The sequence below is a fragment of the Lissotriton vulgaris genome, chromosome 7 (assembly GCF_964263255.1).
Source record: "Lissotriton vulgaris chromosome 7, aLisVul1.2, whole genome shotgun sequence".
NCBI classification, from domain to species: domain Eukaryota; kingdom Metazoa; phylum Chordata; class Amphibia; order Caudata; family Salamandridae; genus Lissotriton; species Lissotriton vulgaris.
In genome coordinates, this window is record NC_141695.1 from 1,049,978,343 (window position 1) to 1,050,006,149 (window position 27,807).

Consider the following 27,807-nt stretch of genomic DNA (forward strand, 5'->3'; position numbering starts at 1 on the left):
GACCCCTCCGCTGGGGCCGTCTCCAAGGGTGTCGCCCCCCGGACGAGGTGGTCCCGGTCCCTGCCCTGGAACCGGCGTCGGCATCATTTATTCCTGACTATCAGGAGATGGATGATGAGGGGTACTGGGAGGGCTCCGAGGACCCTCTGACACTGCAGTGCCAGTTGGACCAGGACTGGGTAGACGAACCGGGGGAGGCCAGGGGTCTGGACACTTCGCCAGACACTGGATTCGTCTCCCCTCCTACCGTGGCTACGGAGGAGGGGGCTGCTTACAGTGTGGTGTTGACTAGGGCCGCCAAGGCCTTGGATCTTGAGCTCCCAGTCGCGGCCGTGAGGACTAACCTACTCACCGAGGTGCTCAAACTGCAGGCAAGCTCCTCGGAGCCTCTCCTGCCGTTCAATGAAGCCCTCACCGACATTCTGTTGGGCATCTGGTCCAAGCCCTCTACAGGCCTCCCTGTCGATCGGAACGTTGCCCGACGCCACCGCCCCAGTTTCCTGTCTGTTCACCCCACCCCTGAGAGCCTGGTGATCCAGGCCTCAACCTCCCAGACCGCATTCCCGACCGCCCCTCCGGATCGGGAATCTAAAAGGTACGACCAGTTCGGCAAGAAACTGTTCTCCTCACTGAGTTTGGGATTGGGTCTTTCAACACCGCCTGCGTTTTGAGCCGTTACTCCCACTCCCTGTGGGATATGGTTGCGGAAGTGCTCCCACAGTGCCCGGCGGAGGTCCAGGCAAAGCTTACCCAAGCCCTTGCTGAAGGAAGGGATGCAGCACGCTACTCCATTTGGTGTGGACTGGATACCATGGACTTGCTAGGCATGGCGATTGCAACGACGGTGGCAGTTCGCCGCCACGCCTAGCTGAGGTCCGCCAATTTTTCGGGCGATGTCCAAGCCTCCCTTATGGACATGCCCTTTATTATTGCGGGTTTATATAGCGCTTGAATAAACTCCCGGAGGAGTATCTCCGCGCTCCAGAGAGAACAGTAGCAAAACCTGAGGGCATTAATCCTAAACAGAGAATCATATGTGATTAGTTTCAATTTTTTTCTAAAGGCAAAATGGTCCGGACACTGCCTGAGCTGGAGATGAAGTTTATTCCACAATGTTGGACCTACCACTGACAGTGCCTTGTCACCCTGTTTAACCTTTCTAATCTTGGGCACCCTCAAACAGCTGATCACTTGACCTGAGAGCGCGTGTGGGAACATAGGGAAGACATTTTTTTGCCAGATAGGAGGGTCCTAGATCGTGTAATCCTTTGTGTACTATGCAACATATCTTGAATTTCACTATTTGGCGAACAGATAACCAATGAAGTTTTTCTAGCAGAGGTTTGGATGGAGATCTGGGGGAAGCATTAAGGACCAGCCTGGCCGCAGTGTTCTGTATCACTTGAAGTTGGTCCAGTACCTCTTCATTAGCAGATGCCAGGAAGCCATTACAGTAATCAAGCCGACTGATCACTAAAGCCTGGACCAGAGTCTTTCTAAGGGAGTCCGGGAGGAGAGGAAATACCTTACGGAGGAGTCCTATCATATGAAAACAGGACCCCGTTGTGTTATTTCCGTGTTGTTTCAAGGTCAACTCCTGTTCCAGGCGGACGCCAAGGTTCTTGATTGTTCGCTTTGGTTCGGGAACTGGCCCCAGATCTGATGGCCACCAATCAGGGGACCATAGGATCTTGGCCTCACCGAAAAGCATGACTTCAGTCTTACCAACATTACACTGAAGAAAGTTGGAAGACATCCACTGGGATACTGCTTTCATCCCCTCGGAGAAAGATTGCTTAACCTCCGGAACCTTTGATGGCCGTCGCCTCTATGGCGACAAGGCGGACAGTGCGCTGGAGCGTTTCAAGGACTCTAGGGCTACGGCCAAGTCCTTGGGCGTCGGCCAACGCCAGCAAACTTCCACCTTTCGTCCCTGTCGTGGCCAAGGAAGTGGCGCCCCCTCACGTCCAGCTAGCCACAGGCCGCAGAACCAATCTCAACGCGGTCGTGGACGTAGTAACCGCCGTGGCGGTGCCGGGGGACACCGGCAAGGTCAGTCCACACCTGCCCCGCAGCATCTGCCTCAAAATCCTCCTAGTATGAATTTTCAGGCCCATTCGACGCCAGTGGGGGGCAGGGTTCACCAATAGCCTCCTTCACTGGCGCTCCATCACATCGGACAGGTGGGTGCTGCAAATCGTCCGAAGCGGCTACTCCCTCCCCTTCAAGACGACCCCTCCAGCCATGCCACCACAGTACCACCGCATGTCGGGGGATAACTTGCGACTTCTCCAGGAGTAAGTTACGACCCTCTTGGCCAAGGGGGCCGTCAAGCGCGTTCCTGGGCCAGAAGTAGGACGTGGCTGCTATTCCCACTACTTTCTGGTACCCAAGAAAGGTAAAGGAGGCCTACGCCCTATTGTGGACCTAAGGAGCGTCAACGGTTTCCTCCGGAAGGAGTAGTTCAAGATGCTGACTTTGGCTCAGTTCCTAGCTGCCCTGGACCCAGAAGACTGGATGGTAGTGTTGAACTTGCAGGACGCATATTTCCACATCCCCGTCCTGTCGGCCCACCGTCGTTACCTCCGGTTCACGGTAGGCCACAAGCACTTTCAGTTTACCGTGCTCCCCTTCGGCCTTACCAGTGCCCTCGGGTGTTCACAAAAGTGATGTCGGTGGTCGCAGCTCATCTGCGCAGATTAGGGGTTTCAGTCTTCCCTATCTCGACAATTGGTTGTTGAAGGCGGGCTCGCCCCAGGCAATCTTCTCCCACCTCCAGACTACAGCCGACCTCCAGCACTCGCTGGGGTTCTCCATCAACGTGCCGCAGTCACACCTGTGCCCCTCTCAGAAGCTCCTTTTCATCTGAGCGGTTCTGGACTCAGCGCAGTTTCGGGTTTATCCCCTCGAACCACGGGTTCGGGATATTCAGGCTCTGATTCCGATCTTTCAGCCTTAATCCTGTGTCTCGGTCAGATTGATGCTGCGGCTCCTGGGGCTGAAGTCCTCCTGCATCCTTCTGGTGCATCACGCCAGGTGACGGATGCGGGCTCTGCAGTGGAACCTGAGGTTTCAGTGGACACCGCATCAGTATAATCTGTCCGACCACGTCCGGATCTCGGAGGGCACTGCAAGACATTGCAGTGGTGGCTCTCGAACCGCGATTGGGTCAGCGGCAGAAATCTCTCCCTACCTCAACCGGAGCACGTAGTGGTGATGGATGCGTCCCTCCTGGGATGGGGGGGGCCACATGGGGTAGAGGGAGATCAGAGGCCTCTGATCTCCAGGGGAGTCCCTGCTCCACATCAACCTTCTGGAGCTGCGGGCGATCCGGCTTGCACTGAAGTCATTCCTTCCCTCTGTCCGGGTAAGTGTAGTGCAGGTGTTCACGGACAACACCACCGCCATGTGGTACTGCAACAAACAAAGCTGGGTGGGGTCGTGGACCCTCTGTCAGGAGGCTCTGTGCCTCTGGACATGGCTGGAACACCAGGGCATCACCCTGATGGTTCAACACCTGGCAGGTTCCCTGAACTCCAGGGTGGACAAACTCAGCCGCCGGTGCGTGATGGATCACGAATGGCATCTGAACTCTGAAGTGGCGCAACACCTCTTTCAGCAGTGGGGAGAGCCTTGGTTAGATCTATTCGCCACCTAAGAGAACTCGTAATGTCATCAGTTCTGTGCATTGGAATTTCCAAGGCGGCCCTTGCTCGGAGACTCTTTTCGTCGCGAGTAGAGCTGCGGTCTGTTGTACGCCTTTCCGCCTATAACACTTCTGCCCAGAGTGCTGAAGAAGATCAGGCGCGACCGGGCCCAAGTCATCCTTGTGGCTCCGGACTGGGCTTGAAGATACTCGTATACTGAGCTACTCAGCATGTCAGTCGATCCCCCGATTCGTCTGCCTCTTCAGGAGGACCTTCTGTCGCAGCAGCAGGGGACGGTCCTCCACCTGAACCTGTCCAGCCTCCACCTCCATGCGTGGAGATTGAGTGGCGGCAGTTGAGGCCATTTGACTTGCCTCCTGAAGTCTGTGATGTCATTCTGGCAGCCAGGCATCCCTCCACAAAATCGGTATACACCTGCAGGTGCAACAAATTTGTGGCATGGTGCACAGCAAAGGCTGTGGATCCTCTCTCTGCCCCCCTTTCAGAGGTTCTCCTCTTCCCCTTGCCCAGCAGGGCTCTGCTCTGGGCACTCTTAAGGGCTACCTCTCTGCCATTTCTGCCTTCTTGAGGCTTTCTGATCAGCCTTCTCTTTTCAAGTCACCTGTTGTAAATAGATTCTTAAAGGGCACGTTCCTTTTGTGATGCCTCAGTGGGACTTGAACCTTGTTCTAACCTATCTGATGTGCGCTCCTTTCGAGCCCTTCACAATTGCCCTCTTCGTCTTCTGACTCTCAAGACTACATTCCTGGTTGCCATCACCTCTGCCAGGAAAGTAAGTAAGCTCCAGGCTCTATCTGCTAAGCCTCCTTTCCTTTATGTCCAGCCTTACAAGGTTGTTTTAAGAACGCGTCATTTTCTGTCCAAGGTAGTTACGGCCTTTCACATCGGGCAGTCCATCACCTTGCCCATTTTCTTTCCGCCTCCGCATCCCTTGAAAGAGGAGGGAGGCTCCACCGTCTGGAACTTAAACGTGCGCTCTCCTACCTTGATCGCACACGCCAGTTCCGGGTGGACGACCAGCTCTTTGTTGGTTACGTGGGCGTGAAGAAGGGACGGACGGTGCACAAATGGACCATCTCTCGGTGGGTCGTGTTGTGCGTCAAAGTCTGTTACTCCTTGGCTGGAAAGGAGCTCCCTGTTGGGCTGAGGGCCCATTCCACTTGGGCCACGGCGGCTACTACTGCCCTTGGTCGGGGAGTCCCCTTGCTGGACATCTGTCAGGCAGCTACGTGGGCCTCGCTGCACACGGTTGCTAGACACTACTGCCTGGACAGCCAAGTCCGGAGAGATGGCTTTTTCGGCCGTTCCAGTCTCCTGGACTTTCTGGTGTGATTTTGATTCGCAGACCCACCACCGGGGTTGGTATTGCTGGGGTATCTATTGTAAGGTAAGGAATCGAACACTAACCTGTTTCTTTCAGATGCACAAGTTACTTACCTTCGGTAACTATATTTCTGTAAGAAACAGTAGTTAGTGTTAGATTCCTTACCACCCCACCCATCCTCCCCGTTTCTGCGAACCGATATCTAGGGTTAAGGTATCTTCCTTTGAGGGTTCTAGTTTCTTGGCACCAGTGTCGGTTTCTGGCATGGCTCAGCGTTCCTGGTGCGGAAAGCTATGTACGCGCGAGGTCGGAGTCTAAGTACTCGTCATCCCGGCGATCACGATGCCGGCGACGGACGCGGAGCCACAGACGACGTCTACCAACACGCAGGGGTACTGTTTCGCAAAACTTTCTGGATCCTGTCTGACGCCTGGGGATATTTTAAGGTAAGGAATCTAACACTAGCTACTGTTTCTAACAGATATATCGTTACCGAAGGTAAGTAACTTGTGCAACAGGCGATGTGCACGCGCATGGCGTCTCCTCTCTGGCATCTCCTTTGTAGTGATAGGAGCCTTTACACGCTCCCACCTCGCACTTGATTTATTAGCGCTTGTCTGTCCTTTGGAGCCTCTCAAAAAGTGCCAGAGTATCTGTTTCCGACCACACGCTGTACATCAACAGACTGGTGTTAACTAACATAATTGGCTCATCCCACAGTTGGCCCGTAAACTTCCTGGTGACAACGGCACTGCTGTGCAATGTTTCACAGACCGTCTGCGTCTCAATACATCCGACAGACAAGACTAGTCCGCACTTTTCGTTTGCAATGACTAATAGCAGCCACACACACAAGTTTCACAAAGGAAGTAGCGTTGGAACTCTGAATAACTTTCCACTGCTTTCTTTCAATTTATTGATTACGCTGAAGCCATTTACAAACAGAAAACCGCATTGAAAAGTGAAATAAAAGTACTTAGAATTCACTTTTTTTGGTTGTATATAACTCCTTAATTAGTGGAAGTGGAGGTTTTTAAAACTATGATTGGAAAAATGAAAGCGGGATTTCTTCAACACTAGGCTGGTGTGGTGTATTATTTACTGAAGTTATATAGACTTGCCCACCTGACAGGAAGCCAGCCATTTTACTGCGTTACTAATGTGTTATTTTCACACCTACACACACTTATTTGTCCTGCAAAGAGTCCAAGAAACATTCCGGCATACTAACGGAGTCACATCCTGATTTTAATAGTTTTTTTTTTAAGTAGCACATGATTCCTGCACTGTTGAATTCCTGCACAAGACTGTTTGCTCTTGTCGGCCTCTTTCTTTCTCCAGCAAGTTATTAGCACAAAATCAGATTGATGTTCAAATATTTTTAGGGAACCACCCCTTATTCCTGTAAACGGGTCAGGTGAAGATGTCCTCTGCATGTCTCTGCCTCCAAACCCCCCTCGGTTTTAAGGAAAGGTAGGACTGCGTTGGAGAGAGTTATGACAGTTGTTGCTCTGAAATGATTCCTGGCAAAAAAAAGATGTCTACGTCGCTGGGGCTTAGGGGGAATACAGTAGCCCCCACCCCCAATTCAGCTCTTTGCAGTTTGGGGGGAAAACCAGCGCTGCGCTTCTTTTCTTTACGTAATCACCCCAACCTCGTTCCTTGCCACCCCCGCCTGTGACTCGTGTTTTGTTTTCATCCTCAGTGCAGTGCAGGTCCAGAGTGGCTGACTACATGTCTGAATGGCCGCATAATGCTACAGAGACAGGATCGGATGGGCAGATGAAAAATGTATACTATGTTTCAGTTTTCTAGTTATAATGGGGAAGGGGCTGTTGAGTCTTCAGAAGAAGAACATTGAAGCACAGTTTGCTTTATTAATAAGCGAGAATATCATGGTAAAATGGTCGCATTGATCCTACATCCTAGTCATTGTTTGGGAAGTCTGGACAGAAGCCTGTGAGCTGATGGTGAAATAAGTCCAGTCTTTCTTTGGTAATAAAAGGAGATAGATCCAGGAAAAAAGGCGTAGTCCGGCAAATCAAAGAATTCGGCTAGGCAACTGGTGTTAGTTGTAAATGGGTGGTTTGTTTGGGGCCAGGTCTTCACCGGAGATCCATCAGTTCCAGATCCATGTCAGATGTTCATTATAACTGAATGAAATATGATTATTTGCAGCAATATAACTGGGGCTCCTTACATGGTCAGTGGTTATAATAAAAATTAAAGATTGATCTAACCCGCCTGGACTTTAGCTGGACTGCCAGGCTTAAGTAATGAGTGAGGCAGACTAAAGATTCAGATTAATTAATTTGATCCTCAACGTTAAGTGTCTCTGCGTAATACAATTGAAGCCAAAGATTTGTAATTGTGAGTTTGATCTTGCCTGAGTATGACAGCCAATTATAAACAACTTTGAAGGCATATGCAGCTGTGGTCCTCTGCTGTGCTCCTCTGAAGAGTGCTGCATGATTACCGAGAGATCATTCAAGAATACTTCAACTGCATCTGTGTAACACGCATTTGCAATGCAACTGGTCTCACATTTATGCGAGTATGAGTTGACGTTGCAAATAACAATGCCTTTCATTTTTGTTTTTGTTTTAAAAACCTAAATAAAACCCATTGTCATTTACAATGTCTATAGCTTAAACTTGCGTAAACACGAGACCTATTGCATTGCAAATGCTTGTTTGACTTTTTCTGCACCCCTGCACCCTGGTTTCCAGTGTGGGGTTCGCTCGTCGTTCTTCCCTTTGTTACTTGCACTTCTGTCTTTGGCAGTCCTTGGTGTTGAGGTGCCTTGGCTGGTTTTGACTTCTTGGTCTGCTGTGTATTTTTCACATGCTTCTGTTCCGGGGAGGCTGTTGTATTTGTTTACAGGATTTCTTTCCAGTGGTGGTGTCCTGTTCTTTCATTCCAAATCTTGGTGCTTACTACCTGAATCTATTCTGGATGGTGCTGTTCATCACCGTTGTTTTTTCCCTACTGTTTAGTGGGGTTTTTCGCACACTGTTCCAGTATTCTCACAGTTTTGGTTCCAGTGTTCTCACAGTTTTGTTAGTGATGGCTCCGCATTGTGGCGCGGAAAAGTTCTCAGAAGAAAACTGACGTAGGCTCGCCGGGGGGGACTTATGTATCCTCGCTGACATCATGGACGCGGACGACATCAGGGCGGAGTCACGTCGTGCCGTCCCCCTAGCATGCAGGGATGCTGTGGCAAAAAGTTTTCTGCATCCATTCTCTCTGAGGCCAGATACAAAGCCCATCCTGGGTTGAGGTGTCACACGTCCGACGAGGGATGAGCACAGTGCTTGAGAGGGAAGCTTGAAAGGCCTTGCTGCCTTTGTAATGCAACCATAGCCTCTGCTGCTAGCAGCAGGTGGCAGCCCCGGCTTCGAACCCCATTTTTGGTGGGAAAACCGAAGTGAGAACCAGAAGTGTGCCCCCTCCTTCGCCAACTCCACCCCTCGGGTGCTGGAGGTGAACTGAAGCACGTTTTTCAGTGCTCACCATCTTGTAGATTGTGGGACTTATCTAATCAGGTCTAGGGCACCGGAAGGTAGGATAATAGTGTGTGTAGACACCCCAGGTGAGAGACCCACTGCTCCCCTACCTGTCACTCCCTTGTAACACCCCTAAATCTATTATTTAGGGGCACCCCCAGACCCTGAAATCAGATTCCCAATGACCTAAGAGCCGGACATTACAGCGTTGCACCAGCAGAGAAGACTACAGACACCAACTGACTTGACCCCAGACCTACCAATTTGCAGCCCTCGCCGATCCTGCACCAAAAGACTTCCTGTCCTGCAGCTCAGCAACGTTCACAGCCTTTTGAGGACTGCCTGCTTTCGAGAAGGCCAAGATCTTCTGTGGACAGCGGACCTGTCCAGAAAAAAACAACTTTAAAGAACAAAGACCTCTGCCCTGACGAACGGCGAAACAACAACCTCAACTTGAAGACTCCCCACTGACCGTGACCTGCCCAGTAAGATTTTTCAGATGAACAAGGACACCACTGCACCTGAAGTTCCTGGACCTTGGTGAGTGCGACCTACTGTGTCCATATGTCCCCTAGCATCTCTTCTTACCTGGGCAGCTGTGGGTTTTCTTCATCCGGCCTCCTGATCTGAGCCTGCAGCCTTTCTTCAAGACTAATCTCCCCATTAGTTTGCATTGGGCGCCCAACACTATCTTGTTACTCTGCACCCAGCTGCCCCTGTGCTGCTGAGGGTGTACGTTTGGTTCAGCCCCTGTGCTTAAGTTAATCCCCAGAGACTGGGTTATCAAACTGTGTTATTTGTGAGCGGCATCTCTTCGATTACCCCCTTTCTCCGTTGGCTAACATTGGCGCCAGATTCTGAATTTGAACCCTGCACCCAGCCGCCTCAGTGCCTCATGAGGTGCAGGCATGCTACTTACTTGAACCTTGCCTACTGCCTTTTCTTTATCCTAAAAACCAAGACTGTTCGTTATATACTTAACTCAAAAGCTGCATTCTTCTTTTCCTCCCATAGGTTAACATTGCTGGACTGGAAATTGCACTGTCCTCTTTTTAAACTAAAAAGTATTTCTTATTAAAAACGTACTTCCCTTTTTAAGTATTTCTTGATCCTAAATCTTGAAAGAAGCTTGTTTTTATGAAATTGGGGTGGATCTTCTTTTTGAGTCATGTCATTTACTGATCACTGTGTGCATAACAAATTACTTATTCGCCTCTGTGTTAGTCCAAAGGCTGCTCGACCACACTACCAAAAATAAAGCACTTTGTATTTACATTGAGCCATGTACACTTCTGGGGGTATCTCTGGACTCTTTGCTTAATATAACCACTTAGTGGTATAACGTATAAAGAGCCAGCTTCCTACAATACCTTGATAAAATCCTACATAGTTCCGACTTCAAAATGCTGAATCCTTTCATTAATCAATCACTGTCTAATTCTCGGACAGCTGTGAAGTTATTTTCTGTTTGTTTCAGTTGCGTCCTCCCCAGCCTCCAGTGTACCTCTTTATATTTGACGTTTCTCACAATGCAGTGGAAACCGGATACTTGACTACAGCTTGCAAAACTTTGCTGGACAATCTAGAATCGTAAGTATGGACTTGGTTTGACAATGCTCATATCTTTCTCCTTGCCATTCTAGTTTTTTTTCTTAGTTGTGTTCTTTTGTTTCTGGTAATATTTTATTTATTTTATATTGTAAATGGCTTAAAATTTCCCCACGCCCTACTATGTGTGCATGTCACAAATGTGAGGAAGCAGAATTGGCTTTCATGCTGGACCCGAATGTAGATGCAAATTGAATATACTTTTTAAGTTGCATAGGAAACATGTAAACCCCTGTTTTTTACTCTCTTCTGAATAGTTGTAGACTAATGGCAGGCGAGCACTAGATATGCCTGTTTTCTTTAAGATTTTGTCTTTGCTGAACCTGCTTTTCCATCATGTTCTTGTGGAAGTTTCCTACAACTAAATCCTCCCTCATTATTATGCTATTCCATTTTGCCATGAGCAAAATTCTGTGGTTACATAATGGCCCAGCTTTGGGTGGATCATAATGTAGAAGACACAAGGTGTGATGGTGACAGAATTTCAGAAGAAAAACTTCAGTTATAGGCCAAAATGCAAAAACAATGTTTTTGATGTAGGTCCTGTAGTTAAAACCAGTACAGATCAGTCAGGCACTGCCTGTTCACCTGGCGGCATTGCAGTTGAAGGTTTTCTTGAACAACTTTGTTGCCCCCTGTGTTCAGGATGCATTATTTTGTACGTGTGAATGGGCTTTGCATTATGTAAAACTATTTCTTGGACCTACAGAATGTTTCGGTAGTGTTATGTACTTGCTGCTGATATCTTTTGTGACCAGGACAGCACATGTGTGAATCAAAGAAGTGGCAGAATAGGCTTTCAACCTTGCAAGGTCAATACATTTAGTTCCATTAAAGGGTAACATTGACACCTGTTTAAAAGTACAGAAACTGAAAACATTGATATGTAAAGCTATATGAAAAAATATTATGTTCGAGGCATATGAGCTGTAGATCATATGCTGTGCATCGATCGCCATCTAGTGTTGGGTCCGGATGTTTGCACTTTGTTTTTCTTCGAAGAAGTCTTTCCAGTCAAGAGGTAGGTGACTCCTCATTTCGTTGATAGTGCGCATGTGCATAGACTCCATTCTTAAATATTTTTTTCTGGCATCGGGTTCGGATGTATATTCGTTGCGCTCCGGTTCGGCACCGTTCCTTCGGTGCCCAATATACTCACCCTCAACGGTATCGTTTTCGATTGCCTCTCCCCTTTTGCTGCACATTGTATTTACTTAAAATAATCTTTCGAATGGAAAGTTTGTGGAAGCCTATCGGGCCTACCTGCAGTTGATGGAGTGAACTCCCTCCAAATTCTACTCTCTGTGCCACACGAAACACCGGAGCACCAACTCACACGAAGTCCCCCGAACACAGATCAAGAATGCGAAGCGTGTCAGGCTTACCGCTCCAAGGAGACACTGCGACCGTCGGGCTCGACGTTGCGACATGCAGAGCCAGCTCACAAGCTCCATTACGGACATCTTAGTTCAGCAATCTGACGAAGAGGCCATGGGAACTGAGGATAAGCATGAGCCGGTCGCCATTTCCGAAATAGACTCTGACCAAGAGGAGAACATCCCACATGGTCAACGTACCATGAGTACAGCTCCCCCCTCGTCCCAAGAAACAATTCCAATTAGAAAGAAGACTCTGCTCCAACCCGCGCCCTTGGGCCCCTGGCGGCACTGAGATCACGCTTCTGATGCCTCGCTTTCTGGCTCGGCATCGAAGCCTACCAAAAAGCCTTCAGGCTCCGAAAGGACTTCCTCCAAACAGAGTTTGGAGCCCTGACCTTCGGGGTCGAAACACAAGTCTGGCGCCCACCCCCACCTTACGGCCATGAAAATATTGTCCGAACCGAAGACATCAGTGGTTTCGACTTCGGCACCGACAATTCGGCACCGAAAAGACAGAAATGCAGAAAACCACTCTAAAGCCTAGATTTGATGCCCCGATTGAAAAACTGGATGCGAAACAAAATATTTTGTATATCCATCCACGGACAGGCCATCTCACTACTAAAGTGACTCTAAAAGAAGGGCAGCTGCAGAAGAAGAATATCACATCCCTTTAAAGAAGAGATCTGTTGGAACTAACCCTTCTCCTCCTCCTCCTCCTCTTCCTCCACCTATTCTTCCTTCATCAACACCTTCCCCACAGCTTCAACCAATTTCGCCTGAACATTCACCACCACATACACTTGACAACCAGGATGACCGGACTCGACAAGTAAGGCATCTGTAATATATCTGTAATAGAACGCTGACAACGCAGAGCGTCTGGCAAAGGGCTCCACAGATTCTCCTGCTGATTGCGCACTGCAATTTTTTATTTGAACCTGCACCTACTCTGATTGCTACGCTGCTCACCACTTTGCTTTCAAGATCTACACAAAATAGTTGTTTTTAAAAATTGCGCCGTCTTTACCTCACTCGCTCCCTTCCCCGTTCCACTGCTGAGTTCCTCAGATTGATGTGGAGGGAAGTTGGAACATTGTTGCTCACCGGAGGTGACTACTACTTCCGAGGTTGGTAGGGAGGTTAGCAGACTAGTGCTCTGACCCTGGTCACCTATAAAGATAGATGCATTTCCTTATGCACAGCGGACGTGCGCAGCTGGCGTGCCGGCAAGCGCCCGTCCGCGCCTGGACCGTAATCTTACTAACGATAAACCAATAGCTTACACAACAGATCTTCTTAAAACATTGCACTCATCCTGCAACTAACCCTCAAACTGTCCTATTATTAACCTTGGAAAACCTGTCCACTATTCCATGAAATGCTGCCCTAACTGTCGTTACTCCTTAGACACCCCTCAGTCACACCACCACTCCTCTAACACTATCACCCCATATGCAACCATCCACGCGGCATTGATAAACGCCCGCTTTCTACCAAAGCATAAATATGAAATTCGAAATTTCATTGAAAATCATAATTTGGATCTCCTATTTATGACGGAAACTTGGGGTGACCAGGCCTCAGGGCCTGACTTCTATACAGCCACACCGGAAGGTTTCTCCATCTGTAGATTCGATAGACAAGATAAAAAGGGTGGCGGCCTTGCTATCTTCTACCAGGACAATATTTCTATTAAATCAGAACTTGTCCCCACCAATATCTCTGAAGCATGTTGCTTCTCGATAACAACCACACACCTTTCATTTTTTAAAGAGATTCTTCTTTACCGTCCCCAGGATCTCGCACAGAATTACTTTCCTCGCTGAGTTGTCTTCTAGAACTGGGGCAGGTAAAAATAACATCTCCAATTTAGGAGACTTTAACTTTTATCTGGAATTGAAGGATGACCAAGACACCTCAGCCTTATTAGCTGAACTAGAGGCTGTAGGTCTCACACAATTGGTCTCTTCTGCCACTCATTTAGCTGGGCACACTCTAGATGGACTATTTTCTAATGACCAATGTACGGTCCTGGGAGATGTTCTAGAATTACCTTGGACTGACCATCATGCAGTTCTTTTTCACATTCAACCCAACACCAATAAACTCCCCCACACAACTCCCTCGCTCCCTAGAAAGTTTGAAGCCTGGAGCAAGATCAACCACCTTGAGTTTCAATCCTCCTCAATCACACTTCAACCTGATTACCCCCAGATAATTCTGAGCTGGCGGCTAATCTTTATACACGCTGGATTAGCTCTGCAGTTAATAAGGCGGTACCTACCAAACCTAGATTGATCAAACGGATCACAGTCTCGGCCCCTTGGTTCACTGAAACTCTTAGGTGCGAAAAGCAAAAATGTAAACACCAAGAACATCGCTGGCGTTCAAACTATGATCCCACACAAAAAGTTCTTTATAAACAATCCCTTGGCAATTATAAACGCCTGCTGATTGCAGCCAAAAGCAATTTTTACTGCAATCAAATTGAATCTGCAAAAAACTCTGCTACACAACTCTTCCAAGTGGTATCTAAGTTATCAGGGCAAGGTTCAACCCTCCCCATCACTGCCACCCAGACACTCTGTATCTCTCTAGCCACTCATTTCCAAGAAAAGGTCTGCATTATATACAATAATTTCTCATTAAACAAATCATCCATCACCTCCACAACCGACATCAATGGAGCTACTATCCCCACAGCCCCCCTTCCCCCTCCAGATTCTATTCTCACCAACACAGTTCAACCCCCACTCTTCAAAGAATTCAATCAAGTCTCCCCAGATTCCATTACTCCTCTTCTTTCTGCTACTAAATCAGGTTCCCATAAGACCCATGCCCTCCAAGTACTCTCAATCTTACCCCGCTATCATAGGATCCAACCTAACCAATATAATTAACTCTATGTTCAAAACTGGCATATACCCCGCCATTTGGAAAAAAACGGTCATCAAGCCCCTCATCAGAAAGAAAAATCTTGACACTGCTAGCTATAGACCCATTGCATCTCTGCCCCTACCAGCAAAAATTGCAGAAAAAGCCATGAACACCCAATTGGCATATTTCATCGAGCAACACCATCTATTGGACGACACCCAATTTGGGTTCAGAAAGGGACATGGCACTGAAACTGCCCTCATTAAAGCTTCTGATGAAATGAAAAAAATCTTGGATGCAGGAGGAGCAGCGGTTCTAATCTTACTGGACCTCTCGGCAGCATTCGACACGGTCGATCACACCATCTTGATAGACCGGGTCTCTGCTTTGGGTGTCACTCATGTGGTCAGAGCCCTTCTTGCATCATTCCTGTCCAACCGCACACAAACAGTCACTTTGGGCAACTTCACCTCCCCTCCTTTCTCCTTCCCTTGTGGTGTCCCTCAGGGATCCTCGCTAAGCCGGACACTGTTTAATATCTGTGTGTCCGACTTGGCGAGGGTCATCAAATCTCACAACCTTATCCGGACTTCTTATGCTGACGATACCCAACTAGTGTTGGCAATACACAATGATGGCGCCAGGGTTGCAGCCAATTTTCAAAAAGGAATGTTGCCCATTAGTGCTTGGATGGCAAACAACTCGCTCAGATTGAACTCTAGCAAGACGGAAGTAATGATTCTAGGTAATCATACACCTTCCTGGTCCTCCCTCTTGTGGCCAGCAGAACTAGGTTCACCCCCATCACCAGTCCAAAAAGTCAGAAACCTTGGAGTAATCTTTGACACTAAGCCAGAGGTCTTCAAACTTTTGGAAGGCGAGACCCCCCTGTCAACGCCCGAGACCATTAGAACTTCCCGTGCCCTCGGGCACTTGTTTTAATTGTGCACTTGAAGTATTTTCCTAAGAGTTTTGTTCTGTGCTTAGTACCCTGTCCTCATAAAGAGTACAGGGCTGTTGTGATTCTAATAAATATACTGTTCAATGGGGGTCCTCAGGAGTGAAAAGTTTGGTAACCACTGTTCTAAATTATTCCTTTGGCCTGTGAAAGAATGCAGGACAAATGTTTACTTCCATTGTACTTTTCCTGAAACTTATTAGGCATTACCATGCTTTCTTTTTATCCAAGCAGTGCTTGAGAAGTAATAAAACAAATCTGACTTCACTATTCCAATGACAGATGCCACAAGTGAATGAACATGTGACCATTGACTTTATCTACTGTACATTAGTAACAAACAGAAGACATAAGAGGTCGATATACTAAGAAAAGACAGCACTCTAGCTAGAACCAAAAGTATATAAAGATAACATGTTCTTTAGAGAACCATGTGGACACAGATTCATTATTTAACCTCGGTCTGTCACCATCTCAGCTTAAACATTCATGAAAACAGTAATGAGACTTGTGGTTGACTTAGACAAGGAGGTTGGTTTATTTTCGGGGCTTGGTGATGACATTACATTTAGTATTTTTCACATTTAATCGTGGTAGGCGTAAATAAAGGTGCAAGCAAGTCAGTGTCCTAGAGAAAGGTCCAAAGATTTTTTTCTAAAGATGTGAAGCTTTCAGTCTGAAGCATAAGACATTTAATAATTGCTCATAGGTGTCTGAAGTTCTACTCTCTATATGGGTCAGCCCTGCCTTTGTGATTTGATATGGTTGTCCACAGAACAAGGAAACATCCGTAAATTCAATGCCAACATTCAAAATGAGTTGAGATGGGCAAAAACTGCAGAGTGGGGGAAAGACTCAATGTAATGGAAAATGAAGAATTCACTTGCCATGGAAACGATTAACTTATTGAGGACGAAAAGAGCTAGTCTTTCATGGATCAAAACATCTGACAGCGATCATTGTTGCACGCATCCAAGGGACTTATTTTCAAATATGGAATTATCGTATAAGTTCTTTATGAAAGACCCTGTGAATGACTAGGTGAAGAACATGTTTTAGTTCTATACTATTGTATGTATTGTAATTTGGGCATTGGGGTGTACCACCATAACAAATGGATTAAAATGCTTTTGAGGTCTATCCTAGGCAGCGCGCATGCGCTGCTCTAGGAAAAAGGACCTCCTGGAAACGCTCAGGACTGACATCTGTCCTATGGCTTGCTGTTACGCGCACACCACTCACTGGACTTCCGGCCTATGGCTTGCTGTTACGAGCAGCGGCTCGAGAGCGTGCACGCACCTCTCATGGGATGCTGCAGCTGCATTTGCGGACGCACTTGTTAAACGTACTGTTAACACTCGCCCTCCCTTCAGTCATCCATTTTTCTACACCCAGCCGATTAGCAAAGCCAATCACTTGTTTTCTATATGTACTGGCTCTACCGCTTTTCCACTTTTCTGTTGACCAATGGTTTCCCTTTGTTTGTCTGGGTATTACCTTTTGGCTATCTGTTTTTTTTCCACTGTTTCTTTCTATGTATGCCATCTAATGTTCTTCCTCGGTTAACCTCTGCGCCTTATGTCTCTGTGCATTCCTCTGCTTCTTTTTTAGATCTTGTTCTATGTACTGTGCCTTACTTCTTTCTTTTTTCTTGCCTCTTCTCTGCTGTTGTTCTTATTGTATTCCCAACCCCTCTATCTGACTGAGTCTGGGGCTGTTACAGAGTATTTGTTTGAGTGTCTGCCTTGCTCTCTCTGTATCTTGCCATGTTCTTCTGTTTTTCCCCTTGATCACTTCTGATTATTGGCCGGAGAGGCCCAGACATTAGGGAGCTCCGAAAGTGCCCACTAAACTTATTCAAACGCAAGCTCTAACATGTTTAAAGCACGGAGCAAAGTCACCAAGGTAAACTCAGTTTAGGCCTAAAGGCACCTTAAGGCAGGCTTGAAATGTGTATTTCTGCTTTGGGGGGGGCTGCTTCTCAACGTCATCATAACCTAAAAACACTCAGGTCTTATCTAATTTGGACTCAGACTAATCTTTTCCAGAAGCATGCATTTTTCAATATTCTATTGCACATAAAATGTTGTGACTTCTTTTATGGTTACCTCGGAGAACTGCTTAATGCAAAGACCTGTCTCCCCATTGTAATAATACTGAGCCCATGTGGACCCTATCGAACTGTGACCAAATGTTATGTATGATGATATGGGGGATGAGGGGGGAGGCGGGGTTGAATAGCTGTGAATGTTTTTAGTGTCATTAAAACTGAAAATAAAGTTTAAAAAAAATAAAATAATAATACTGAGCCCTTGGGGGGCGTGGCTTGCAACATGCCGAGCTAGACGTGCAGCCCGGGAGCTCCCGGCCGATGCCTACATAATTCGACTTTTACGTGCTGAATACCCACTTGCAAAACCCTGAAAACGTGTAGCTTGAGCCCCGGAAGCGGCAGCGCTATCCTGCGGATCTCGCCGGAGCTCCCTGAGCCGTGCAACTGAAGTTAGGCTTGCCGGCCGGCAATGGCTCCAGGAAGGCAAGATGGCGACGCCGGCGATGCTCTAGTGCCGAAGCGGGAGCGAGGTACGTGGAGGGTCCCACTGCAGGACGTCTGTGGGCACTGAGAGGCTTCGGGACACTTATGGTGAGACCCGCAGGCGGACCCCTCGGTGGCGGACGGTCCTGACGCCCGGCTGCACTGTACCAGCATGGCGGCGTGATTCGGAGGAGGCGGTCGGGAACCAGAGGAGGGCTGCGAAGCCACGTCGGGCTACGGATCCGGGAAGGAGGAAGAGATCCTGCTGGAAAGCCGCCCGGACAGGCCCAAAACAGGAGGTGAGAGACCCCGACTCCCTACCACCCTTCACCAAGATGGCGGCCTAAGCCATTGGTGGTGATTGGGAGTCGACCGGGGGGCCCCGCCAGAGGCAGAGAGGGGAGCACTGACCCGGGGAGGCCCCGCGCGGCAACGGAGGAGCTCGCAGATCGGGAGGCAGCCACCTAGACAGCGCACACCCGGTCGCCCTTTACCAACAGGGCGGCGCGGTGAGGAGAGACAGCCAGCGTCGGTGGAAAGCGTGCGCCCCACCTGGGCTCCCAGGAGGACGTTGTGAGGCACCACAAAAGAGATTGAAAGCCGGGTCCGCTGAAGCAGGGGATCCTGCGGGCACTGACAGAGTTGAAGCACCAGATCAGCAGAAGGGGGGTGACGACCGCTGCCTACCAGACTGTGGAGGTCGGAGGCTGGACGACCCAAGCGGGGGCCGATATAGGGCCACTCAGTGGTGAGAGAGCCACAGGCCCGGAAACGGTGGGCCACTCACGATTGGGACAACCAACGGGCTGAGAGAGGAGGCATCACGCTAATCCCGACACTGGAGATCCACAGATCCCGCATCAATAATTTGAGTAACGTAACATTATAATCAGCAGGAGGCTGAGATCCGGCGAGTCAAAGTGTATGGGGGTGGTGTCCAGCGAGAATACAGTCCGGAAGCTGGCCAAAACACTATTGGGCATTTGTGAACACGGACGGGGGTAACAGGCTGGCAGTGACTGACCCACGAAGCGGCAACAGCACAAGCGAGAAGACCCACGTCTAAGAGGTACCACCGATACCTGGCACTGCAAAGGGGTCGGGAGGCTGGCCTCTAGAGGGCACACTTAGCATGCCTTGCGGGACCAGACCCGGGGAGACACCATAAGGGCAGAGCAACAGTCGCGACTGGGCCTAGTGCAGCGAGCAACATCAGCGGCATATGAGCGGAACTGATCCGAGGCAGCCAACCATGGGGAAAAAAGATGCACTGCCCAAACCTCCGAAACAGGGCCCTATGGATAATTTTGCGACATCACGCCCGGGCAGGGAGACCCCCAACACTGCTTCTGAGGGGCCAATAGACACTGGTAGGCTACTAGCAGCTATTCAAGCTTCAAGATCGAACATCCAGGAATCCAGAGCGGCCCTAGAAATCAAAATCGAAGAGGTGGGGTCGGAGGTCACTCTCCTGCGACAAGATTTCAGGAACCTGTCAGCTAGTTACGGAGACTGAAACGCGAATTGGGGAGGCGGAAGACTCGCTCACTACACTCCGGAAAGATATGATGGAACTCCAAGCCTCCCACAGACAATTATTATGGAAAGTGGACGATGCCGAAAATAGGGCACGCCGCAACAACCTGCGCTTTGTGGGATTTAGAGAAGGAATCGAGGGAAATAACATGGCGGCGTTCCTTCACACGTGGCTGTCTACAACCTTCCCAGTGGCACAGTTGTCTACGTGCTTCGTCATCGAGAGAGCGCATAGAGCACTGCTAGCAAAACCTCCGGAGGGTGCGAGACCTAGACCGGTTATCGCGCGCTTTCTCAATTTCGCGGACAGGGATTTGATACTGCAGGAAGCAAGGAAATTGGGAGAGATTCGGCTGGAGAACACTAACATAATGATTTTCCCGGATTACAGCCAGGAGGTGCAGAAACAGAGAGGCTCCTTCGACACAGTGAAAGCGAAACTTGGGACACTGAACATCACCTACATGCTGCTTTTCCCGGCAAAACTCAAGGTCATATACAAAGAAAAATTAATATTCTTCAACCACCATAAAGATGCCTGGCAGTGGCTCGAGGAGAGACCGATCCTAAATAGGGAGAAGGCACAATGGGGTCTCCCTAAACCGCAAAGACGGAGATCTAGACGGCTACATTCACGCACGCCTGGGACACCGTACCAGGCATGCACCTCCACGGGAGTGAGGAGAGGGAAGTCTGAGTCGCCTGGAGAATCATCCACAGCGGGCTCCAGACTGCAGGGTTTCCGTAAGCAGATACACTCAGAAGGAGATGAGGAGGACGTTGTAGAGTGCGGGGCTTCGGAAGCAGAGGAGGACGAGCAAGGAGAGGGGCAGAACTCGATACATCCACTGGTGAAGGTGATACGCAACCTAGAGCAGGACTCCTCCGGCAAGAATAGCGGGACTGATACAGCTACACAAGATTCACACTCATGAACAATGATCGAGTGGGTTACCGGAGACAACGGCCGGGGTGACCTGAGACACGCAAGTTGACACTGTCCCTTGTTTTTTATCTTCTAAAAGTTTGTGTTTTGGTTTGGCTTAGTTCCGTCTGGGCGCAGAGTCTGGACTAGTAACCCCACAACATTCTACTTTGGGAGGGAAGGGTGAGGTGTAGTTGAACTACGGGGGGGACAGGGTGGGCGACAGACCGGCTCCAGCTGAAAGCTCTGTCCTGTATGGGGATGAGTCTGGAAGGGGAGGGTGGTGGGGAGGGGGGGAGCGAGGGGGTACAGTGTTATAACAAGTTGGGGGGGGGGGGAACAGTGGGGGAGGGGGAGAGCTACAGTCATACACTTCGGCACACCGTTCCATGCATCCATCACCGGTACCAACGATAGCTGAGTATCAATCTTCCCAATGGCAGGTACATTAGATACACCACAACAGGAGGACAGGAGAGCCACTATCTTAACGTGGAACGTGAACGGCTTGGGATCTAAAATTAAACGGGGATTGGTGAATGCATACCTTAAGAGAACAGCACCGGATGTCATTCTGTTACAAGAAACACCCCTTCGAGGGGATAAATGTGCGTTCATAGCGAGAGGTCGACATAAGGTCCTGGCACATACAGGGTACACATCGGACTCCAGAGGGGTGGCGATCCTAATTAAAAAGTCATCCCCATTCTGTGCCACGCGCACATGGAGTGACCCCCAAGGGACATATGTGGGAGTGCAAGGGACGTGGAGGAGACATAGGTACACTATAAGCTCGGTCTATGCACCACCGAAACTCCATGCACGTACGCTCAAGGCCATCATGTCCATTCTCTTAGATACAGCGGACACCATACAAATAGTAGGGGGCGACTTCAACGATGTGATGTCTGAAGAGCTAGATCGTACGGGGCAAGCACGTAGAGGGGGAACACAGACAGCGCTGTCACAGCAGATGACTGATATAGGACTCACTGACATATGGCGGTGGCGACACCCTACACGAACCGCTTACTCATTCTACTCCGGGGCACATAGGGTCTTTTCGAGACTCGACTATATATTCGTAGCAAGGCAATACCTAACAGCAGATGATGTGGTAGAATACAAGGCGAGGGGAATCTCGGACCACTCGCCCCTATATGCAAAGGTGGGAGGGGTGAGTGGGAGAAGAGGTGCTGAATGGCGTTTGGCGGCCTGGGATCTCCAGACTCCGGAGATTACACGTGGCATTAGGGCAGACATTACGGTGTATGTAGCTGAGAATGAAGGATCAGTCGCCTCAGGGACTACCTTCTGGGAGGCGATGAAGCCAGTCCTGCGGGACAGAATACAGAGGAGGTTGGGGGAAGAGCGACGGAAACAACAAGCAGAGGTAGCAGACCTGGAAGCCACAATTTTGAACTTGGAAGAGGAATATCAAGCACACAATGACGCGGAGACTCTGCGGCAACTGCTTGATACGCAAAGGACATATAGAGAGGTAGTATCAAATGAGGCGCGGACACAGTCCCTGGCGACCCTCCATCGTCTGTACGATGTGGGGGATAAATCTGGTAGGCTCCTGGCATGGCTGAGTAGGAAGGAAAGGGCGGCAAGGTGGGTGGAACAAATCAAGTCGGCGGAAGGGGGATTGGTGTCCAATGAGGCAGGGATAGAGGAGGCATTTGCGACACACTACGAACACTTCTAGGCGGCCAAAGACTTGGGGGATGCCGACCGGGCGTTGCAATATATGGAACTGACGGAGGTACCAACACTGTCCTCCGAAACTTGCACGGTTCTGGAAGCGGATATCACGTTAGACGAGATATCAGAAGCTATAACCAAACTGAAAACGGGTAAGACGCCGGGACCAAACGGGTTCCCAGCGGAATTCTTTAAACGGGCAACTGATCTCTTGACGCGACACCTTAAAACCCTCTTCACCAAATCATACCAGGAAGGGACCCTGCCACCAGACCTTGCACTGGCCACCATTGTGCCGATTTATAAGGAGGGCAAACCAAAGGATGAATGTGCCTCCTACCGCCCCATTTCTCTCCTTAATATGGAGGTGAAGATTATAGCGACTATCTTAGCTACTCGCCTGAGATCGGTAATCCCAAACCTCGTACATATGGACCAGTCGGGGGTTTCTGCCAGATAGAGCAACTAAATTAAACCTCAGGCGCACGCACAATTGGCTCCAAGAAGTCAAGTTAAGGAGTGAACCCCACTGGTTTCTTTCCCTCGATGCAGAAAAAGCGTTTGACGCGGTGCACTGGCCCTTCCTCATGGCGGCGCTACAGAGGTTTGGCCTTGGCCCAAAATTTCGGAGGTGGATACAGCTCCTATACACTGCACCGAGTGTGCGAGTGAGGGTGAATGGGAGATTATCCCGTGAATTCCAAGTTGAAAGGGGTACACGCCAGGGGCGCCCGTTATCGCCCCTTCTATTCACGCTAACCATCGAAATCCTGGCAGCGAAGATTAGACAGAACCCGGATATTCATGGCTTCTCGCAAGAGGCCTCAGAGGCCGTGCAGGAAAAAATATCACTATGCCGATGACGTACTATTGTACATCACTAAACCCGAAACTACGGTGCCGGCGTTGTTTAGGGAATTGGACAGTTTTGGAGCAAGAGCGGGCCACACCATAAATTGGCATAAGTCTGTTATATATGATCCACAGGGGATGAAGAAGTGGGGGACCTTGCCTGAGCGACTGGTCACCACCGCGCTAGGTTTTCAGTACCTGGGCATTTATATTACCCTAGACAAGAAACTCTCATTCAGTAAAAACATAGAGCCGATTGTGAGGGAGGCGGTGGTGGACATGAATAGGTGGAAGCAATTGCCGCTCACCCTTCTGGGTCGGGCGGCGATGCACAAAATGATTACCCTCCCTAAGTTCCTATACGCGCTCCAAAATGAATACTACCCACTCCCGCCCACGACGATATCAAAGATCCATGCGGATCTTCGTACCTTCCTGTGGTTAGGAAAGCAACCACAGATAGCCCTGCAGACGCTCCAACGACACCAATACAGTGGGGGGATCTTGCTACCCAACTTAGAGGCCTACTATTGGGCGGAACACCTGACTCCGATAAACGACTGGATCCACACGCTGGCGGATCACCCGACGTATGCGCTCGAAAGGTACAAAATGTCACCCAAAAACATACTATACTATCTATATGGTGGTACGGCGAGGAAGTCGCTCCTACCGGCGACGGTAATCACGCTGAGAGCCTGGTCCAAGGCTACAAAACGTATGGGATGGAAGGGGAAACCCACCAAACAGACGCCGTTATGGCACTGCCAATGGTAAAAGAACTCTGTAAGCTGAGGGGCTTCCAGAGGTGGGATGACATAGGCATATCGAGCATAGGGAACGTGATCTCAAGGGGAGCACGCAAGTCATTCCAGGCGCTTCAGACTGAATTTGGGCTACACCACTCACAGACATTCAAACACACAGCTGAGACATGCTTGGCGGGCCCAAAATATCACGCTCACAGAGATACCGGAATACGCGCCACTGGAGGACAGACTCCTTCAGGAACAGATTATGAGCCAGGCAGTCTCCCTCACCTACAAAACTTTGACTAATAACATGCTAGGTGACCAGACAAAACTTAGGGGCATATGGGAGGCAGATGTGGGGGTGATGGAAGATCTGTATTGGGAGATAGTTCTCATGCATCCCCGGGAAGTAGCGATCAAATCAAGGCTACGCCTCCTTCAGTTAAATGTGCTCCACAGAACGTACTTCGATAGAATACGACTCCTTAAAATGGGGAGAATAACTGATCCGGCATGCCTTCGGTGCCGCCAGCAACAGGGGGACTTCTACCACACCATATGGGCTTGCGACAAAATACGTACCTACTGGTAACAAATTTTTACTGAACTGGGGGAAGTCCTAGGGGTGGAACTACCACTGGAGCCTAAGCTGGCCCTGCTGGGTATGACGAATGAGGTGGACCTGCCACGCCCACTGCTCATTTTCCTGGTGCTAGCACTGGTAGTAGCTAAAATGGACATCGCAAAATACTGGGGGGCCACAGAGGCACCAGACATTGAGGAGTGGAGACGGGGTCTGGACCTTTACATGGCTGCAGAAAGGGTGACCTATAAAGCAAGAGGTTGTCCCAAAAAGTTCCGCAGAGTATGGGCCAAATGGAGACAATATCATGGATTGGAAGCGGGCAGTGAGGGGGGACACCAGGTGAGAGGGGGGGCGCGAGACCGCTATTGACATCTAGAACTGAACGACTATAAAGCCTTGAGTGAGAGCATTGGAGGATAGAAGTGCAATGCGGAGAGACAAGGTAATGAAGAGCACAGTCTCGTGTTGGGTGGGGATGGGATGGGGGAAGATGGGCTGCACACTAATGTACGGGTGTATTTAGAGAAATTACCACGAATGCAGCCAGAAGTGTAAGGTGTGGCTAATTCTGTGACTGTAGTACTGGTTTCAGTTAAAATGTAAAGTTGGGGTGGGGGGGGGGGGGGGGGGGGGGGGGGGGGAGGGGTTAAAAGAAAAAGCAGAATATTGACATGACTTTGAATGCCTAACCTGGTTCTTGTGGATATGCCTTCAGCATATGGTCGACACTTGCCGCCCGACCTCCGGGGTGTGGGCTGAGTGGCCGCGTGACACTGTTCTAATCATTATGACATTCCAAAATACGGTTCCGCTGAAGAGCTCCTTGTAGGCTGGTATTTTCTGTGTTTCTGCAATAAAAATTTTACAACAAAAAATAAATAATACTGAGCCCATATTGTGATCGTTTTTTTCCTTTGATCAGGGATGTTAGTAAAATATGGAAGTGCAGGGACTCACTTTACAGGGCCCCTGCTTGCTCCTGAGAAATGCCACAGCTCGCAGCATTGCAAAAAAGTTCTTCTAGTAAAAGCATTGCAGGGAATCTGAAGCAGAGATGACCTGCTCATTACATCACTGCTTGGGATTGCTTGTGACATGCTACGTAGAAGTCCTCAATGCACGTACACATGTTGATATTTTGTATTGGCTAATGCAATGTAATGGGTAATGTGCTGCCTGGCTAAACATGTATAAGGTCCCAAAGGCGAAACCTATTGGCTATGCCAATGGTTGTTATTGTAGGGAGTGCAGGGTCATTCACACCATTCCTTCCCAGGCTGCGGCTCTTCAGGTGGCACAAGCATTCGTATTGTAATGTTGTGGGTAGGCTATTGTGTATATTCTTGTGCAGGATTCTGGCAACCACTGTGCCTTTATAAAGGCTTAAACCATAATAAAGAGCTGGTGGTTGTATATAATGGATCCGCATGCTAGCTCAGCATGATTCAGGGTTCAATAAGCTGAAGCTGTACCAAAGGCAGTGCCCAAAATTTACAACTTTTATTTATTTCCCTTGGCGCAAAGTAGGTTGTACAGGAGTAAGGCAGTCATAGTCCTCTTACATAGTCATGTAAAAGACATTTGAAAATTACCTAAAAAATAAAAAGTGCCCTTCCTTAAGCCAGTGTTGAAAATAATGTGTTGAGTGTTAACTGGGTCCTCTTCTTATTAATTTGAAGAACATAACATTTTTCCTAGTATCATGGTACTTGCTTTATCTGTATTGATTCCTTTCAATATTGTTTCATTTTAGACTTCCTGGCAACAGTAGAACAAAAATTGGCTTTATAACATTTGACAGCACAATACATTTCTACAGTTTACAAGAAGGTCTTTCCCAACCTCAGATGTTGATAGTTTCAGATATTGAAGGTATGTACAGCACCTTTTCTTGAATATCTCTAGATCGATTTATTGCAGTGCTGTTTTAGGCAAGCTGGCTGTGTTGTAAAGAGATAAAAAATGGTAAATGTATTGCAGCCTCACCACTTCATGCTCTGTACTCTATCCATGTGCAACAGTGATGGGGAATTTTATAAAATATGTACTTACCCGAGGGCTCAATAATTTAGAAATCTACTGGTCCTGTACAAAAATCCACTTGTCCTTTTTGATGCTGCGCAGTGAAGTGGCAAATTGTGTTGCAGCCTCTCTGATTGTGTTCATACTAGGTCGTGATTTGAATGATGGCAAGCGTCAGATGTGAAAGAAACACGTAGTGATAGATTCCTTTCCTTAGAACTACCCCCAGGTGTCAGACTGGATCTGGAAAGTTTTTGTCAGCAGTACCCCCGCGCGTCAGAAGGTGGCCTTGTGTGGCTCCGCGTCCATTGTTGGTGTCGTGGTCGCTGAGATGACATCGCTGCAGCTACTTAGATGGCGCCCTCGCACGCTGACGTCAGTTCTTTCTTTTTCTACGCCAGCAAGCGCAGATCCGGAGAGAGCGGTACCCCCGGTCACTTTTTGACTGAGTTTGAGTAAAGAGGCTAAAGTCTCTAAGGGATCTTGGTAAAAGACAATGGGTAAACACTGGATTTTTTCTGAGGTTGTATATGGATTAACAAATTTACAATTTTGCAAGGATGATGTATTTCAAATATTTACATCGAGCATCAAATTGAAACAAAGAGTGAGGAGACAAAAAATTATGAGGTTTATCTCTGAAATTTATTTTCTATTCTTACATGTATTGTGGGTTAAAAACATCATATTTATTCATAAAAACACATTTCATTATTAAAAACAAGATTCTCTTAAACGAAGAAAAAATATGTCGACGCGGCGTTTCGGTGAGATAGGTAGTCACCTTCTTCAGGACAATTTTTTCATTTAAAAAGTACACTCTAGTTAGACTGCTGGCTAGTCGCTTTAGTCAATGGGCGAATTCAAGCTCTTACAGTTTATATATCATTTCTTATTTTCATGAAGGTTGTCCTTGGTGAAATCTTTTCTATCACAAGCCCATCTGGTGATTCATCAATTATCACTTCTATCTTGCGTTCTATTTCTCTGAAGGACGGCCGTTTGTTTTTAAAAAAAGATATGTTCTTTGCTCTGTCATCTTTATTCAAAAAACGAGGGAATAAGCTTCTTGCTTTAATAGTAGTTAGTCTGTGCTGGTCTTGGGGGGTACCTTGCTCCAATTTGTAATCCTCCTCTCTCAGAAAAAAGACCTCACGGACCGTCCTTTAGGGCCGGTGGAGCTTACACACTAACTGCCGGCCTACTCGCCCTTCCGGGGTCCGTCGGCGAATCAAGTCCAGCTGCAGGAATTTCTGTCAGCCAATGCTCGCCTCTTTGGGCCCTCGGGCCCCCCGGTGCGCCTTCTGACCCCGCGGGGGTCCTAGCTCTTTATTGCCAGCGGCTCCGGCATCGCTGTCGGCCCCAGCACCGCAGGACCCTCATGGATCCGTGCTCGTCTCCGGTTGACCTTGTGACACCTTCACGACGTCGACCCCACCGGCACCACTCTGACGTCGCCCGGCCCACAGGAAGGCGTTGCCCCCGGTTTCAACCCTGATGTGGATATGGCGCCGGACCAGTGACGCTCAACGCCGATTCCGACACCGATGGGGATCGTTTTATTTTCG

At 48.7% G+C, this 27,807-nt stretch overlaps 1 protein-coding gene across 2 annotated transcripts in view; it reads left to right on the top strand.

Annotated features, from left to right (window-relative positions):
• Nucleotides 1-27,807, top strand: part of SEC24A (SEC24 homolog A, COPII component) — a 590,503-nt gene that overhangs the window by 267,986 nt on the left and 294,710 nt on the right. For both annotated transcript variants that reach the window (XR_015297552.1, XM_086931494.1), the window contains exons 10-11: nucleotides 9,976-10,088; nucleotides 25,971-26,089. Coding sequence is in view for 1 of the 2 variants with exons in the window: in XM_086931494.1 (XP_086787620.1) it covers nucleotides 9,976-10,088; nucleotides 25,971-26,089 (232 nt within the window). In the remaining variant the exon portion in view is untranslated. The remainder of the gene's footprint in view (nucleotides 1-9,975; nucleotides 10,089-25,970; nucleotides 26,090-27,807) is intronic.